The sequence below is a fragment of the Dipodomys spectabilis genome, unplaced genomic scaffold (genome assembly GCF_019054845.1).
Source record: "Dipodomys spectabilis isolate Male_0828 unplaced genomic scaffold, ASM1905484v1 ptg000230l, whole genome shotgun sequence".
NCBI classification, from domain to species: domain Eukaryota; kingdom Metazoa; phylum Chordata; class Mammalia; order Rodentia; family Heteromyidae; genus Dipodomys; species Dipodomys spectabilis.
Genome location: NW_024870907.1, coordinates 1,523,625 through 1,542,554, shown reverse-complemented (window position 1 = coordinate 1,542,554; position 18,930 = coordinate 1,523,625). Strand labels below are relative to the sequence as shown.

The window sequence follows — 18,930 nt, the reverse complement described above, 5'->3', positions numbered from 1 at the left end:
CTGCCTCTTCTCTGGGAGATGGTTGCCATAACTGATGACTCTATTCTTTGAATTATTCTCCTTGGGCTACTCTTGGTTTTCCTTCTACTTCTCTGCCAACCTTCTCTTCTTTGCAAGCCATTCCTCTTCCTGATTTCTATGTATTGGTATTACTAAAGGCCCAGTCTTAACTGGCGTCATTGATACGTGTTTGTGTGTGCATGGGCGCAGCTTGGGTGCTGTCCTGTAGCTTTTTTTGCTCAAGGCTGGTGCTCTACCACTTGAATTATAGCTCTACTTCTAGTTTTTTGCTGGTTAACTGGAGATAAGAGTCTCAAGGCTTTTCCTGTCCTGGGCTTGCTTTGGAGCACAATCCTCACATCTCAGCCTCCTGAGTAGCTAGGATTACAGGTTTGACTCACAGACCCTGAATGCTTCCCTCCTCCTACTCCCCTCTCTCCCCCCCCACCCTTTTCCCCAAACTCTCTCCCAAGCCCTAGAGTATGCTAGACAGGTGCTCTACCCTAAGTACATTATCAGCTCTTACCAGTCTTTTCAGAATTAGAAACTGTTAAAATCATGGATTAGATTTGCAGTATGGGTATTCTAGTACACATTTCCACCTCACCTTCCCCCAATTACTTTATAAGACTCGTAGAGAGGGGGAGGGGTGATCCAAGTTCAGGTTATAGTTAGGAAAACAGTTATTCACAATTAATTCGCCGCTTGTCCACTTGAGTGTGGTGCCATTCATTCCAATAGGATCCAAAGGGAAGGAGACAGGCTGAGGAATGGGCTCAGGGGTGGGGCTCCTGTCTGGCCTCTGCAAGGCCTGATTCCTGCCCCAGCACTCCAGGTGCATGTGGGGAAACCAAGAAATAAAACCCTTTCACAAAGACAAAAAGGAGGGCTGGGAAGGTGGCTTGGTGGTAGAGCGCTTGCCCAGCATGCATGAAGCCCTGGGTTCAATTCCTCAGTACCACACACACAGAAAAAGCTGGAAGGGGCACAGTGGCTCACTTTCCAACTCAGTAGTGCAGAATGGCGAGAAAAGGGAAGTGGCTTTCCATGGGAGAGTCGGGTAACCGGCTCAGCGCCCCTTCTTTCCCACTCACCCCCGCCCAGGCCCCAGCGCCCCCTGACCTCCCACCCCGGGCCCAGGCCCCCCCTGTCCTCCTTCCGCAGTCCAGACCCCAGCGCCCCTGTTGCTCCCACCCCGGTTTCCCAGCCCAGGCCCCAGAGCCCCCTTTCTTTTCCCCTTCGTCCCCCTCCCCCCCTCCCCGTCCAGGCTCCACGCGCCCCCCCAGCCTAACTCCTGGGCCGCGGGCGGGATGGACGCGAGCCCGCGCGGGCGCGCACCTCCAGAGCGCCAACCGCCACCGGCCCCGCCCCCTCGCGTGGCCCCGCCCCCGCCACGGCCCCGCCCCCGGCGCGCGCCCGCCCGCGCCCGGTGGGCCGTGGCTTCCCTGAGGCGGGCGGACCCGGCGGGAGCGGACCGGAGGCCGGCGAGGGCTCGCCGGGGCTGCTGGACGGCGGGGTCGAGCCTGCTAGGGGAGGGCTCCGTGGAGGTCCGGGGGGCAGGGGCGTGCGGAGACCCCGGAGGACGGCCGAGCGGGGGGCGGGCGCGGGGGGCGGGTCCCGCCTTTGTTCCGTCACGCCGGGGGCGGGGCCGCGCCGTGGGGACAATGAGCCCCGCGCCCGCCCCACCGAACCCTGGAAGTTACCTCGGCCCGGGCTGCACCGCAGCGCGGCTGGAAACGAGGGGCGGCGGGGCGGGGTGGCCGGGCTGACAGGATAACTGCCGTTCCCCAGCACCTGGCCGGCCAGGCAGGGCGGCCGCCCTCCGCCCCGGCCCCGACGGGCCCGGCCTCCCACCCGGCACCGGTCACGGCGGAGAGGCGGAGCTGGGACACGAACCGGGGACTGGTCCCTCCGCTCCTCCGCGCTGGACGGAGGAGGAGGCGGATTTGAAGCGGGCTTCGGGAAGGGGCCGAGCCTGACAGGCGGAGATAACTGAAGTGCCCTCGGCTCCCATTGGCTGTTGGGACTTGGTCGGGACGGTTTGCTCGCAGAGGCCGCACCGCCTCGCCTCCTCCCGTGAACACTAATAAACCACGTGTAAGTCACGCTTTACCGCTAAAGCAACTCTCAGTTACTGAGTCTTAGGTGCTTCCTCACACTTTACCCAAGGGAGCCTTCCCATGTACAGAGGAAGATGGAACCTAGGGAGGTTTCTCAGAGACCAGGGAGTCGTGGCAGAGCCTTACTATTGAACAAATCCAACGTTTCTCCGGATACCAAACTGTCTCGAAGGATCCCAGAGCTCCCAGTTTCCAATACCCCGCGGTGTCATCCAAGCTCACGGCTCCTAGCTTAAGACATAGTAACCTGTGGAGTCTACCACTTTCCAGCGACCCAATCGTATCTCAGGAACACAATCACCATGGCACCACCACAGCGGGTTTTTCTTTTTAGTCTTGTTTTATTATGCTTCTTAACTATTTGGGGCTGGATCACCTGTGAGTAACTTACATGGTGGAGTCAAAACTGGGGTAGTTAGATGGGGTTGACTGAATTCGGAAAGCTCCAACTGGATGATTTTGGTTTTCTAATTGCCATTTGAGAATATTGATGGTAAATAATTTTTGTCCTTTCTATTGACAGGTCTGCCTCCTAGTAAATTATTGGAAGGAACATGAAAAAAGTAAGTAGGGATTTTGAAGTGTCAGTAAAATGAACCAAAACTGTTGATAGGATAATGGCAGTTAATTTGGTGATGTCATTTCTGGATGCTAATTGGCAGGGGCTTATCAAATGTCCATTGTGAGCTGCATTCCTCAGATCTCAGCAGGGCACTGGTAGCTCATGCCAATAATCCTGGATACTCAGGCTGAGATCTGAACAGGTAGTTAAATCAGTGAGACTTATTTCCAATTAACTGCCAGAAAGCTAGAATGGAGTGGTGGTAGAGTACTAGCCTAGACCAACAAAACTCAGGGACAGCACCTAGGCCCTTAGTGTTCACTCTCTGTCTCTCTGTCTCTGTCTCTGTCTCCGTCTCTCTCTGTCTCTGTCTCTCTCTCTCTCTCTCTTTCACACACACAAAGATCTATAAAAACAAAAAAGATGAAAGCATGCCTCAAGAGGTAGAGGGAAGCCAGGTGCTGGTGGCTCAGGCCTATAATCCTAGCTACTCAGGAGGCTGAGATCTGAGGATCGCGGTTCAAAGCCAGCCCGGGCAGGAGAGACCGTGAGACTCTTATCTCCAATAAACCACCAGAAAACTGGAAGTGGTGCTGTAGCTCAAGTGGTAGAGCGCTCACCTTGAGCTGAAGAGCTGAGGGACAGCGCCCAGGCCCAGAGTTCAAGCCCCACGACCGACAAAAAAAAAAAGGTAGAGGGATTTCCCAGTATGCTTGAAGCCTCAGGTTCTACCCTTAACACTGGGGGGGAAAAAATGGAAAAGGGAAAAGGTACCAATTGAGGTGAGTGAGTTATGAAGGATGAGCAGAGCTGAGTCCAGGTGGCTCGTGCCTGAAATCCCAGATACTCAAGAAGCTGAGATCTGTGATTACAGTTCAAAGCCAGTGTGGTTAGGAAAATCTATGAGACAGTGTGTGTGTGTGTGTGTGTGTATAGGCACACGTGCGTGCCTCTCCAGTGGCTTAAACTCAGGGCTTGGGCACTGTCCTAAGTTTTTGTGATCAAGACTAGTACTCTTGCCACTTCCTTCCTTTTTGGTAATTATTTGGAGATGAGAATCCCTCTGACTTTTCAGACCAGGTTGGCCTTTGAACCATGATCCTCAGATCTCAGCCTCCTGAGTAGCTAGTATTTACAGGCATGAGCTTCCAGTGCTTACCAAGTATGTGAGATTCTCATCTGCAACTAACCACCATAGCCTTGAGCAAATAAAAAAGCTCAGGCTACCAGCACACATATCCTGAGTTCAAGTATGAGGACCCCTGTTCACTCGCGCGTGCGCGCGCACGCACACACACACACACACACACACACACACACAAAGCAGAGGTTATTTTTTTCTGTTCCAAAATGTTTTTAATGCAGGTTTCAACTATTTTGTTAACTGAGTAAAAAAGAAGGAATGAAGAAAGAAACTTAGGGAAAAGAAAAAGAAAAGGAAGAAGGCAAAGGGGAAGGAGAGGAGAGGAAAGGGAAGGGCAAAGCAAGGAAAGGCCAGATGGCCTCCAGACAGGTTCCTACCAGGGGCACTCACACCTTATTGCAGTCCTGGTCTGGTCTCTGCCTAGACCAACAATCCAGCTCAGCACTGTCAGCATTTCCTGTCTGCAGGTCACCTACCCAACCGATGAGGGAACAGAGACTGTTGGAAACTGTGGCTATTGATGAGTTTACAGGAGGAGTAGTACACTCTCCTTAGGGCAGGCCACAGGTGTCACTAGTTTATCCTTTAATCCATTGTTGGGACAACCAGGAATCCCAGCAATAGGAGTTGGTTGAGGAGTGTTATCAGACTTCAAGAGCTGGAACTTTCCTTGGCCAGTCTCTGCTGACTATCCACAGGGAATGTGTGTGTATAGGAGTCGTCCTGTCTTCCTGATAGAGTAGAAGGCCATGGTTTCCTGGCCCTTCTGGTATGTGAATGACATGGTTTGGGGGCTAGTGCTAAGGCATGCATTTTGTGTAGTCTGTTTTCTATTGCTAAGAATCACGTTGTGTGAAGGAAGCTTTTAGCACCATCACAACACATGGTGGCCATGTGTAGTGAAGGAGCCTGCATAACTAATGCCTGTGGGGACCCCTCAAAGGCATACCCACAAGACCCCACCTCTTAAAGGGCCATCATCTCCCAATAATGCAATCAGCTAGTGACCTAGGCCTTAACATATGATCCTTTTTGGGACAGTTAAGATCCAAACCATAGCTGGGTATTAATCCTAACTACTCATGAGGATGAAATCTGAGAACCAAGATTTGAAGCCAGTCTAGGCAGAAAGGTTTTTTTTTTTTTTTCTTTTTGGTCGGTCGTGGGGCCTGAACTCTGGACCTGGGCACTGTCCCTCAGCTGTAGACTACCACTTGAGCCTCAGTCCCACTTCCGGCTTTTTCTGCTTATGTGGTGCTGAGGAATCGAACACAGGGCCCCATGCATGTAAGGCAAACAAACACTCTACCACTGAGCCACCTTCCCAGCACCCAGAAAGGTTTTTGAGACACTTACCTCCAACTAGTCACCAAAAAAGCTGGAAGTGAAGCTGTGGGTCAGGTGGTAGATCCCAGCCTTGAGCAAAAGAGCCAAGCTAGGTCCTATGTTCGAGCCCCAGAACCAGCACTCATGCACACAAAAGATTGAAATCATGAGTTGGAAATGTGGCTCAATGGTAGAGTGCTTGCTTAGCATGCATGAAGCCCTGGGTTCGATTCGATTTCTCTGTATCACATAAACAAAAAGCCAGAAGTGGTGCCATGGCTCAAGTGGTAGAGTGCTAACTTTGAGCTGAAGAATTCAGGGACCATTGCCTAGACCCAGAGTTCAAGCCCCAGGACTGGGAAAAAAAAATCCAAATCTAGCCAGGCGCTGGTGGCTCTCGCCTGTAATCCTAGCTACTCAGGAGGCTGAGATCTGAGGATCGAGGTTCAAAGCCAGCCCGGGCAGGAGAGACCGTGAGACTCCTATCTCCAATAAACCACCAGAAAACCGGAAGTGGCGCTGTAGCTCAAGTGGTAGAGTGCTCGCCTTGAGCTGAAGAGCTGAGGGACAGCGCCCAGGCCCAGAGTTCAAGCCCCAAGACCAACAAAAAAAGAAAAAAAAAGAAAAAAAATCCAAATCTAATAACATAGCAAACATGATCCTTGAATTCAATCCCTAGCACCACAGCAAAAATAAAAAGGAATTATCAGTTAGCTCTCAGTATAGACTTAGGTACCTGCTCTATTTTTTCTTTCTTTCTTTCTTTCTTTCTTTCTTTATTTTTTTATTGTAAAGCTACTATACAGAGGGTTACAGTTACATGAGTGAGGTTATGAGTACACTTCCTCTTGAACATTGTTACCCCCTCCATTGTTTTCCCCCTACCATCCCCTCCCTCCCTCCCTTCCCCGAGGTTCTTTTTTTTTTTTTTTTTTGATTGTGATTAAATGATTACATAATTTCAAAGTCACAAGTTCATTCTAACTTCCCTGGAGCAAATTGTCTACCACAGTCTGTAATATATAACAGTGTTCACATGTTATATACCATATTTGTGATCAGCAGCATGGGGATATTTAGTAGTGGTTCAACCAGATGAGCGGGAGTTCTTTGTTTCTTAAGTCCTGTTAGTTTTGTCGTATCACCTAACCTTTTGGATTTAGCATCCACTTATCAGGGAGACCATGTACCGTTTGTCTCTTCGTTCTTGGCTTACCTCGCTCAACATGATTCCTTCTAGCTCCATCCATTTCCCTGCAAATGCCATTATTTTGTCATTTCTAATGGCTGCATAATATTCCATTGTGTATAGATACCACAATTTTTGGATCCATTCATCTGTGGTGGGGCATCTAGGTTGTTTCCATATCCTGGCTATTGCAAACAGTGCTGCAATAAACATGGAGGTGCACGTGTCCTTGTATATTGGTTCCTGTTGTTCAGGGTAGATGCCTAGAAGTGGTATGACTGGGTCGTAAGGGAGGTCAATCTTTAGCTTTCTAAGGACCCTCCAGACTGCTTTCCAAAGTGGTTGTATAAGTGTACATTCCCACCAGCAGTGTAACAGGGTTCCTCTTTCTCCACATCCCCTCCAGCATTTGTCGTTGGCTGATTTGTGGATGTGGGACATTCTGACTGGGGTAAGGTGGTATCTCAGGGTTGTCTTTATTTGCATTTCCTTCACCACCAGGGATGATGAACATTTCCTCATGTGTTTCTTTGCCATTTTTATTTCTTCATTTGAGAAGTCCCTCTTTAGTTCCCTTGCCCATTTAGTAATTGGTTTGTTAGGTTTGGGAGGGATTAGTTTCTTGAGTTCCCTGTATATACAGGATGTTAACCCCTTGTCTGATATATTGCTGGTAAATATTTTTTCCCAATTAGTTGGTTGTCTTTCTAGCTTAGTTGCGATAGATTTAGCTGTGCAGAAGCTTTTTATTTTAAGGTAGTCCCATTTGTCGAGTCTCTCTCCAACTTGTTGTGACCCTGGGACTCTGTTCAGGAAGTTCCTTCCTGTGCCTATTAGTTCAAGTGTCTCTCCTACTCTGTCCTGTAGTAGTTTCAGAGATTCAGGTTTAATGTTAAGGTCTTTAATCCATTTTGAGTTGATGTTGGTGCATGGTGATAGGCTGGGGTCCACTTTTAGTTTTCTGCATGTGGCTGCCCAGTTTTCCCAGCACCAGCGGTTGAAGAGGCTGTGTTCTGCTCTATTTTTTCTGTAGTGACTGTCTTGTGCTGACTGTTTAGGAAACATGACAGTGACATGGAACAAGGTCCGTGAAGCCCAAGGCTGGGCACTGAACTCCTCTGTGCTTGCTGGGGCCGCATGAGGAGGGTCCAGGGAAAATGGGGTTTCTAGCCAGGAAGTATTCAGCTGAGATGAGAGATCCTCCTCTCATAGAGCATAGCAGTTTGGAGGGCCTATTCCAGTTGAGTGGTTTCTCCTAGCCTTTGAGACTTGGGGAAGGTGGAGAAAGAACTAGAACATACACTGAAGGGCGGGGGCCAAGATAGGCCTGAGTGTGTGGCTGTGGGCACGAGACATACTTTTCCTTTCTTCACCATTTATTGGTTTTGCCAGTCCTGGGGCTTGAACTCATGGCTGGGCACTGTCTCTGAGCTGCTTTTGCTCAAGGCTAGCACTCTACCACTTGAGCTACAGTGCCACTTCTGGCCTTTTCTGTGTATATGGTACTGAGGAATTGAACGTAGAGCTTCCTGCATGCTAGACAAGCATTCTACCACTAAGCCACCTTCCCAGCCCCTCGTCATTATTTGAACAGCACACAGCACCGTGTACTGTAGCTGAGGAGAAATGGAGATGAACAAGCCTTGTCCATGATGAGTTAGTCTATTGAGAGACTCAAATGTAGGCTTGTGGGTGCTGCTTGACAAGGGTGGATGATGGGACTGCTCCGGGCACTGAGGAGCCAAGGGATGTTCATAGAGATTGTATGGGAGTGGAAATTGCCCGATCAAGAGCAGCCAAGGAACTGGGCTCACGCCTGTAATCCTACTTAGGAAGGTGAGATCTGAGGATTGTGGTTCGAAGCCAGCAGAGGCAGAAAAAAAGTCTTCATGAGACTCTTTTTTTTTTTTGTCAGTCATGAGGCTTGAACTCTGGGCCTGGGCACGGTCCTTCAGCTCTTCAGCTCAAGTTTTCTGGTGGCTTATAGGAGATAAGAGTTTCACAGATTTTCCTGCCCGGGCTGGCTTTGAGCTGTGATCCTCAGATCTCAGCTTCCTGAGTAGCTAGGATTACAGGAGTGAGCCACTGGTGTCCAGCCTCTCTTTAAAAAAAATTTTTTTTTTAAAATTGTTGTTTTTGTGTGTGTACTGGTCCTGGGGCTTGAGACCCCTTTCTCAACCCAAAGCTGGGCATACCTGCTGCTGTCTTACATGCATGGGAGGCTGATTTCAGGTGGATCAAAGGTCAGCTTGAACAATAAAATCTGTGAGACACCATCTTAACAGATGGTGGGTATGGTGGTCTACGTCCATGCCTGTCATCCCAGCTGTAATAGAAAGGCTAAAATATGGGAATTATGGTCTAGGCACACAGCCAGGTAGGATGCAAGATTCTATCTAAAAAAATAACCAATTCAAGAAAGGACTGGAGGGGGTGGGGGAGAGATGGGAAGGGAAGGGGAAACAAAAGAGGAGGCAACAGTGCTTGATAAGAAATGTACTCATTACCTTGCCCATGTAATTGTAACCCCTCTGAATGGTATTTTCACAATAAAAAGAAAAAAGAAACTTGGAAAAAGAAAAAAATAAGGACAACTCTAGCACTTCCAAAGTAAGCCTCCAAACCACCCCTCAAAAAATGTTGTTCTAGGGGTTGGGAAGGTGGCTCCGTAGTAGAGCGCTTGCCTTGCATGCCTGAGGCCCTGGGTTCAATTCCTCAGCTCCACATAAGCAAAAAGAAAAAAGCCGGAAGTGGCGCTGTGGCTCAAGTGGTAGAGCGCTAGCCTTGAGCTGAAGAGCTGAGGGACAGCACCCAGGCCCAGAGTTCAGACACCATGACCGGACCCCCCCCCCCCCAAAAAAAATGTTATTCTAGCAAATCTACAAGTCAATTTTGAAAAAACAAACAAACAAACAAACAAAAAACACCACCAGGGGCTGGGAAGGTGGCTCAGTGGTAGAGCGCTTCCTTGCATGCATGAGGCCCTGGGTTCGATTCCTCAGCACCACATAAGCCAAAAGAAAAAAGCCGGAAGTGGTGCTGTGGCTCAAGTGGTAGAGTGCTAGTCTTGAGCTGAAGAGCTGAAGGACAGCTCCCAGGCCCAGAATTCAGGCCCCATGACTGGACCTCCCCCCCCCCCAAAAAAAAAAAACAAAACCACCAGGGGCTAGGAAGGTAGAGTGCTTGCCTTGTATGCATGAGGCCCTGGGTTTGATGCTTCAGCACCACATAAGCAAAAAGAAAAAAACCGGAAGTGGCGCTGTGGCTCCAGTTGTAGAGTATTAGCTTTGAGGTGAAGAGCTGAGGGACAGTGCCCAGGCCAAGTTCAAGCCCCATGACAGAAAAAAAAATTAACCCCCCCCCAAAAAAAACCCCACCCAACATTATTGAGTTTCCCAATATTCAGTGTATTTCCCCCTGCACCGCCCCTCCTTCCCCCTTCCCCCCCCAGTGTTGGGCTTAGGTACTGTCCTGAGCTCTTTTGCTAAAGGCTAGTACTCTACCACTTGAGCTAGTGTCACTTCTGGCTTTTTCTGTGATTAATTGAAGAGTCTCACAGACTTGGGCTGGCTTTGAATTGTGATCCTCAGATCTCAGCCTCCTGAGTAGCTAGGGTACAGGTGTGAGCCACTGGCACCTACATTTACATAGGCCTTTTTCCTTTCTCTCACATTTTATATAGCTTTTAGTATATATGGCTGTCATATTTTGTTACATTTATTCCAAAGTATTTCAAGTTTTTAAGGACATTTATTGGGAAAATGAATATACTTTTTGTGCATGTGCCAGCTAATACTGAGACTTTAACCCATGGCCTTGTTGCTAAGGGCTGGTGGCTCTTCCACATGAGCCACAGCTCCACTTCTGGGGTTTTGGTGGTTAATTGGAGACAAAAGTTTCATGGGCTTTCCTATTCAGGATGGCTTCACACTGTGACCCTCATACTCGGGTAACAGGCATGAGCCACTAGTCTTTTTTTTTGCCAGTCCTGGGGCTTGAACTCAGAGCCTGAGCACTGTTCCTGAGCTATTTTGGCTCAAGATTAGCACTCCACCTTGAGCCACAGCTGTACTGGTACTGAGGAATGGAACCCAGGGCTTCATGCGTTAGGCACTTTACCACTAAGCAACAGTCCCAGACATGTACTGCGTTTTTTTAATGCTGTTCTAAAGAACTGTTTCAAAAAATTACTTACTAGATTTCTGATTTTGAGGAGCTAGAGCTAAAGTACTTTTCCTGTTTACCTTGCTAAGTACACCTGCAAGCCTTGGAATCTGCATCTATGGAGACTCTATGTTAAACCATGAATACTGAACAGAGGGAAAGAAGAAACTAGCCTGGAAGGAGTCATTGGATCTCAAGGAATAATAACTTGGTGGTGAGTGCCTGAGTTTTCTTTTGTCATGTATTTGCCAGACTGGATCTGGAAAAGTCAAGAATCTGGACCTAGGTATGTTCCTAGGCACAGAAAAAAACAAAAAATGAAACGAAACCAAACAACAAAAAACTTCCTTCAAGCCAAAATACCAAGAAAGACAGGATGAAGGGGAGATAGACAAAAACTTAGAAGAGTTTGTTGCAAAAGTAGATCTAGGAAATATCTTTTTTTTTTGGTGACAGTCCTGAGGTGTAAGTCAGGGTCCTGGGCTTACAAGGCAGATGTCCTCCCACTGAGCCATACCTCCAAGTCTCAATTTTGTTTTTAAATCAGTTGGGTGGCTTGAACTCTCAGTCTGGGCCCTGTTCCTGAGCTCTTCAGCTCAAGGTGAGTGTTCTACCACTTGAATTACAGTGCCACTTCCAGTTTTCTGGTGCTTAATTTGAGATGAGAGTCTCACAATAGTATTTGGAAGTCAATTTCATTTTCTCTTGAACTTTGAACTCAAAATTTGGAAATTCCTTATATATGATGTTAAAAAGATTCTAAGTTGATAGTGTCCATTTTCTTCAGAGTAATAACATGTTTTTTTCCCTTGTACTGGGAACTGAATTCAGGGCTTTGCACATATTAGGCAATAAACTGGTGTGGCCTGAAGAAGTAACACAAAGTCAGGATGTCTGTCTCACACAGTTTATTTAACAATAGGTAATAAGAAATCAAATTTAACAGTCTATACAGTGATCCAAAGTTCATATTTATAAGTAATCAACTTTTAATTCCATGATTTACAACAGTTGAGGGTTTTTGCTTTCTATTTTCAAGTTTTACAGAATGTATGTGTGTGTTTGTGTGTGTGTGTCTGTGTGTATGTGTGTGTGGGAGGGGAAGGTAAAGAGGAAGAAAGCAAGCAAAGAAGAAACCCCAGGGACATTTTCCATGTTAAAATCATCCCACCGGAATCGTTTCTTACCCTCTTTTTAATTGTTTTTCCTGTTAGATGTAAAAATAACGAAAAAAAAAATTCTTTCAAGAAACAAAAACCACAATATATATAATACATCAATTTGGCAGCTGCCCCTGTATATTCTGAAAAAGTCATTTTTCTTTCTACATGTACAAATTATTTTAATACTTGAAGTTTTACGCTCAGACTGACGGAATAGAAAAATTTCTGGAGCACAAAAGTTGACTTGAGGGAGGAAAGGGAGATTTTTTTTTTTTAAACATTTTTAAAAGAATGAACGTCTTTGCACCCAGAGAAAAAATTGGTATCTTAATATATATTTATATATATTTATTTATATATATATATATATATATAATGTAATTTTAAAGTAACATTAACCCCTTTTGTCCTCTGGTTTTAGAAATGTTTTTTTTTAAACTCTTCCATAAAGTGAGGAAAATAGGGAAAAATGTCAACCATCTGCACCAGTAAATAATAACTATTAATATTACATATTTTCATTAATTTAAAAAAAATAATAAAACCTATTGGAGGTGCAAGGCAGGAGCAATGGTGGCTTCAGGCCTCAGCCTCCTCCCAGTGCACACTTGAACCACACACACAAGGGAAAAAAAGACTGGGGTAACCAGCCATAACAAAAATATATTCTTTGTATTCTAGTATCCCTCAGGTTCATCTCGCATGTTTGCTTCAAACCACAAACACTACTGCACAGTTCTTATGTGTTCCAAGGAAAATTGTCTTTTAGGCTAAGAAAGATTCAAAAAAATTGTTTTCAGTACAAAAAGTCTTGTTAAGAGAAAATAATTTTTTTGCTCCCAAAATACAAGGTGTCTCTAGTGTATGTCTAGTGTACTCTGTGAGAGGTTCGAATTCAAGTCTGAGTTATCGGTGCTGAGTCCCAGGTCCGTGGCGCTTGCACCATGGAGGTTTGCCATGCCTGGATTGCTAGCAAGCTGAGAAAGCATTGAATTCTGGTCCGGACTGGCAAAATGCCCTTGTTCCATGGGGTTGGCGGCTTGGGCAGCTACCAGTCCTGGATGTGGGGAGCTGGTTTGTGGGGAAACATGGTGTGGAGAAGGCTGAGGCTGCATCCTTGGAGATGGGCTGGAGTGGGGGGGCTGGGATTGAGGCCGAGGAGAAGGGACAGGTTGGGGGGATCGAACTTGATTGGAGAGAGAATTAGGAATCTGTTGGCCTTGAAGGTGTGGGGACTGGGCCTGATTGGGGAGCATATGCTGTTGAGGGCTCATTGGGTTGGGCTGAGCAGGGGATCCCATCTGTTGCTGAAGGAGCCGCTGCTGATAGGCCTGCAGACTGGCACCAGCCTCTGCTCCCAAGCCCTGAGGGAGCTGTCCCATCTGTCCCATATTCCCCTGCTGCATCTGTTGCATGTGATGCTGCATTCGTTGCTGCTGCTGCTGCTGCTGGGGCGGGTAGCCCACCCCTTGAGGTTGCTGGAACTGGTTGTGGTTGGCCATTCCTGGGCCGATGCCTGGCCCTGCTCCCTGTTGCTGCATCATTTGTTGCCGTCTCAAGATGTCTCGGAACTGCGGGGGCATGGTGTTGTGATTCATGTTCATTTGCTGCGCTTGGGGACTCATGCCTCCCATGGGTGGCTGCAGCTGCGGCTGCGGCTGCTGTGGGGGCAAGCCAGCCCTCTGGACACCTGCCTGCATGGGATTCATGTTCTGCAAGGCTGGGTTGGAGTGGATGCCCTGTTGACCCGGCATGGTAGGCGGCTGCAGCCCTGGCTGTCCCTGGGGCATGCCAGGCTGCCCAGGGAGAGGTTGTGGGTTCGAGTTGGCATACTTGGCAGCCCGCTGTTTGATGAATGCAGCCAACAGCTGGGGGTTGGCGTGCAGGATACTAAGCACCTGTTGCTGCTGGAGGGGAGAGCTGGGAGACCTGAGAGTCCGCAAGAGGTTTTGTAAGGCTTGTTGAGACACAGTGCCGGGTTTTAGTGGGCTCACACCTACTTGGCCCAGTCCTGGTTGCGGAGCCATGTTTAAGGGCTGACCATGTTGGGCCACTGACATCATGGCTGGCCTTGGCATCCCAGACTGAAGTTGCTGGGGCTGAGGCAATCCTCCTTGAACCCAGGGTGGCTGCTGCTGCATTGCAGTGGGCCCCATCCCGGGTTCCATATGCCCACTAGGCCCTCTGGCCATCGGAGGTGGGTTCATGCCCATGGAGGCCATGGGGGTCATCTGGGGCATTTGATGTTGAATTGGCCGTTGAAAAATTTGCACATGGGCCATCTGGCGCTGCGTCTCAGCTGCCCTCTGAATCTGCATTGCCATTTCTACTGCTGCAGGTGGGGGTCCTGGAAGGGGTGGCTGAGCAGTCTGAGGGGGGGTGGGAGGGGTCACCTGGCCTGCTGCCTTGCCTTGGGACACAGGGCCAGCAGCTTGAGTCCTAGGCAAGTAAGGCGGCATGCTGCTGGGAGGGGTGGGCTGGGGCTGAGCGGGGGGCTGGGGCTGGGGTGTTTGTGGGGTAGCTGGCTGCTGGCCAGTGGGTGTGGTTGGAGTGGCAGGGGTTGGGGACGGCAGGCCTTGCTGCTGCCCGGCCACACCCGTCCTCTGCATGCTGGCCATCCTTCTGCGGAGCATCTGAGCCTGCTGGAGCCGGTGCTGCAGCTGCTGTTGCCGAAGCTTCTGCTTGATGTTGAGGCAGAATGGCACGGGACACTTGTTCTCCTGGCAGTGCTTGGCATGGTAGCAACAGAGGGCAATGAGCTGCTTACAGATGGGGCACCCGCCATTGGTTTTCCGTTTGCAGCCTTTGGTATGCTGTACGACCCGCTTCATCTTCTGGCAGGACGGCAGGGAGCAGTTGGCATTGCGGCACTGACAGGCATGTACCAGAGACTGGATGCAGCGCTGAATGCTCAGGCGGCGAGAGTCTCCTGGGCTCTGAGTGGCTGCTGCCTGCTGGTTGTTGCTCTCATCATCTAAGCCAAGGCCTAGTTTCTCCATTTTGTGGTCATGATTTTTAGTGTTATAGCAGGTGATACACAAATCATAATCCTGAGGGAATAAAAGTAGGAGGTTCAGATAAGCTAAGATTTAAGCCATTAAAACCATGTTGGTTACTGTTTCTCTGCGTGGACTAGAAAAGCGTCATTATATAGAACAAAACCAGCTTCATCAGCAAGCCATCCTTATCACCCCTGAGACAGGGGGACCCGGCCAGTGCAGTGCCCCGCTACTTCCCAAGACCTAGTGCCCACCTCACAGACAGTGCAGTGCCATCTTGTCTCCACATGGTGTTTGCACTCATTGCAGGTGTAGACAAAGCGGTCCTGGCTCTGCGTATGCAGCTCCACCAGCATGCACATGGTAGACCACTGGGCTCTTCTCAATGAAGAGAATTCCAGATGCTTATCTCTTGCCAGGGTGAGGAATGCATCTCGACCATCCATCAGATCACAGGGGATTAGAGGGTCAGGATCAACAATGGGAGGCAGGGAATTGGCAGCAGGGCCAGCAATGAGGCGAATCACAAAGAAGACCTGTCAAACACATAAGCTTATTCTGACTCTTGAATTGGAACACCACTGCTACAAAAAGGAATCAGGCTATCTCTATATCTCAGCACTAAGAGTATACACAGGGTTAGTATGCATTCATATTTCCCTTTTCTCCTTTGCTCCATCTGCTCTGGGTTCTATTCTTCAGTAGCACATAAACAGCAAAAGTCAGACTTGGTGCTGTGGCTCATGTGGTAGAGTGTTAGCCTTGAGCAAAAGCTCTCAGGCAGTCCCCAGGCTCTGAGTTCTAGCCCAGGACTGGCAAAAAAAGAAAAAAGAAAAGAAAGGCTTGTTGTATAGTTAAATGATAGAGCTCTTGCCCAGCAAGAATGAGGGGCAGAGTTCAAACCCTAGTCCTGACAACAAAACAGAGCACCTTAGTTCTAGCATATGTACAGTAGACATTCTGCCTCCTAGGCAGTCTATTTTAAGATGTAATCCATGGTTTAAACTGAATCTAAGGAACAGATCAGACAAATCTAAGATATAGTCTTTCAGACTACTACTGGCCTAGGTTCATGTAACCTACTCAAGATTTAAAAATCTGTTCAAAATGAAAGGCAACATGATTCATACATAATCCTTGTTTGGGGCATTAAATGGTGCTATCAGGTTGAACTATCTTCATTGCAAAACTAGCATAGCTCTACAAAGTACATCCTCCTTCTTGGACTGCATAGCAAATGGTAATGCAATGGTTTCAAGTTTTAAAATAAAAGATGAAAGAAAAGCAACTTCCCTAGTCCTTGTTGCTGAAGCTTTTTCCACACTTAAGTACAGAAACCCTTAGGCATCAGTCCTCTAAGCATTTGGAAAAGATGGCAACAAGAAGGCACCTTATGTATGTGTTGTAAATAATTACACATAATGAATAAATGAGAAGGCATATTTGCTACTATTATAGCAAAGCCTTATAATCTACTTTTACAGCTACAAATTTAGTCCCTAAGACTGAACAAAGCCCAGGAACATGTCCACAGTTTAAGTCAAACAGATCATAACATACTTTAAGTGACATTAAATACTGCTACAAAGACCTCAATAATCTAGGTAACAATCATTGAAATGTTAAATTCCCTATCTACAATCAAGCCCCAATTTTTCTCTCTCCATACAAATGCCATTCCCTATAAGAACTTGACTATATGTGAGAACAAAGTTCTCACCTGTAATCCTAGCTACTCAAGAGGCTGAGAAGCAGTTTGAGGCCAGCCTGGCAGGAAAGTCCAGGAAATTATCATCCCAATTAACCATTACAACAAACAAACAAAAAGAACCAGGTGACAGTGGCTCATGCCTGTAACCCTGGCTACTTAGGACGTTGAGATCTGAGGATAGTGGTTCAAAGCAAGCCTGGGCAGGAAAATCTAGGAGACTCTTATCTCCAATTAACCACCAGAAAACCAGAAGTGGTGCTGTGGCTCAAGCAGTAGAGTGTTCGCCTTGAGGTGACAAATAGGCCCAGCCCAGAGTTCAAGCCCTACAACCAACCAAAAATATAAAACCAAAACCAACCCAACAACACAAAAACCTGAAAGTGGAATTGTGGTTCAAGTGGTAGAGTATTAGCCTTAGCAGAAAGACAGGCCTCTATGGTTCAAGTCCCAGTACTAGCATCAACAAACAAAAAATGATCTTCAAATTCATTGGTTTTTATCTTATTATGATAGTGGAATGGCAAGTACTCACAACAACAAGGACAACTTCTTCTTTCTTTCTTTTTTTTTTTGGGTCCAGTCGTGGGGCATGAACTCTGGGCCTGGGCGCTGTCCCTCAGCTCTTCAGCTCAAGGCTAGCGCTCTACCACTTGAGCCACAGCGCCACTTCCGGCTTTTTTCTTTTTGCTTATGTGGTGCTGAGGAGTCAAACTCAGGGCCTCATGCATGCAAGGCAAGCGCTCTACCACTGAGCCAACTTCCCAGCCCTTTGTTCCTTATTCTTTTTGTCTTAAATTTTTTTTTGGCTCATTTTATGTGAAAACTTTTTTTTTGGTGGATTGTGAGGCATGATCTCAAGACCTGGGCACAATCTAGAGACTCTAATGTTCCAGCCACAGCTCCACTTCTGGTTTTCTGATGGCTTATTATGGACCTTCCTGCCTGGCCTGGTTTCAAACCACAATCCTCAGATGTCAGCCTCCTGAGTAGCTAGGATTGCAGGAGTGAACCACTGACACCCAGATATGTGAAAGCTCTTTTCTTCATTTTCCCCTATTTTGGAACTTACTTTCTGAAAAACTTTAAGTTGTTTTTATGGATTTCTCTCTCCCAAAGGGCAATTACAAACTGAAATTCTCCACAGAGTTCTAAGGATCTTGGCCAAAATCCTTGTTAAGCAACATAAACAAGATTAACAAAATATTCTCATATTTATCTTTGTCGGTCAGGGGGCTTGAACTCTGGGCCTGGGCGCTGTCCCTGGGCTTCTTTTGCTCAAGGCTAGCACTCTACCACTTGAGCCACAGCATTACTTCCAGCCTTTTCTGTTTACGTGGTACTGAGGAATCGAACCCAGGGCTTCATATGCATGCTAGGCAAGCATTCTATCACTAGCATCCTTTTCGTATTTTTGAATGAGAAACACCCTAACACTATCTACATTGAAACACAGAATCACAATCTACCCTAAGTACCATCTTATCAACTACTTTAACTGATTTCTCCCCACTGGATGGCTAGTAGTCTGCTAGAGGTGGGGTGGGTGGTTGTGCAGAAGCCAGTCCTGCTAACTTCTGTCTTGGCAGCTGCCTCTTACCTCTTTATGCTTCTCCATGGTGGCATACAGTTTCTGAGACAAGTCATTAGACACATTGGGCATACCAGGCTTCTTTTTGTTGCCCCTACTCAGGCTGCTTTTATTTTTGCTGGTTTTCTTATTATTCTTCTTTTTAGCATTTTTGCTGTCACCTTTTGTCACCTACAAGACAGCAAAAAGGAAACAAAAAAACATTAAGTTTTTGTTAAGGAGGAAATAGGAAACATTTCAGGTAACTTTCCTTCTTTGAAAGCAGAGGTTATACCCGGGATTTTATTTCACTAGCCATTCTTCACTAACTTCTTTTTTTTCTGGTCTGTCGTGGGGCCTGAACTCTGGGCCTGGGCAATGTCCCTCAGCTCTTCAGCTCAAGGATCGTGCTCTGCCACTTGAGTCACAGCGCCACTTCCGGCTTTTTTCTTTTTGCTTATGTGGTGCTGAGGAATCGAACCCAGAGCCTCATGCATGCAAGGCAAGTGCTCTACCACTGAGCCAACTTCCCAGCCCTCCACCACACTTTTATCTCTAAGTAACACCACTGGACCACAGTACTGTGAACCACTGGTCCAGTGGTTCGAAGTGGTAGAGTGCTATCCTTGATCAAGAGCTCAGGGACAATGCCCATGCACTGAATTCATACTGCAAAACGGACCAAAACCAACCGACCAACAAGCTCAAGTTCACCTACATGTAGATTCATGCAGGTGAACCTGAGTTTAATCCCTAGGAGGAATGGAGGAGGAAGACTATGACTTATTTATGGCAGTCCACCATAGGCCTGTAGGAATCATAATGTAGCCCTTTAGGGAAGTAATTTTATGTTTCTTAAAAGGATTTATTTATTTATTTTTTGTCAGTCATGGGGCTTGAACTCTGGGCTTGGGCATTGTCCCCGCACTCTTCAGCTCAAGGCCAGTGCTCTACTGCTTGAGCCACAGCACCACTTCCGGTTTCC

General features: G+C 47.5%; 1 protein-coding gene across 1 annotated transcript in view; it reads right to left on the bottom strand.

The window, feature by feature from the left end:
- Positions 1-11,396: 11,396 nt before the first annotated feature.
- The window catches only part of Ep300 (E1A binding protein p300), a 79,494-nt gene continuing 71,960 nt past the window's right edge, over positions 11,397-18,930 (bottom strand). Inside the window, exons 29-31 of the mRNA XM_042697872.1 lie at positions 17,976-18,137; positions 14,922-15,203; positions 11,397-14,718 (exon numbers count right to left, since the gene is read on the bottom strand). Coding sequence (XP_042553806.1) covers positions 12,526-14,718; positions 14,922-15,203; positions 17,976-18,137 — 2,637 coding nt within the window. The 3' untranslated portion in view covers positions 11,397-12,525. The remainder of the gene's footprint in view (positions 14,719-14,921; positions 15,204-17,975; positions 18,138-18,930) is intronic.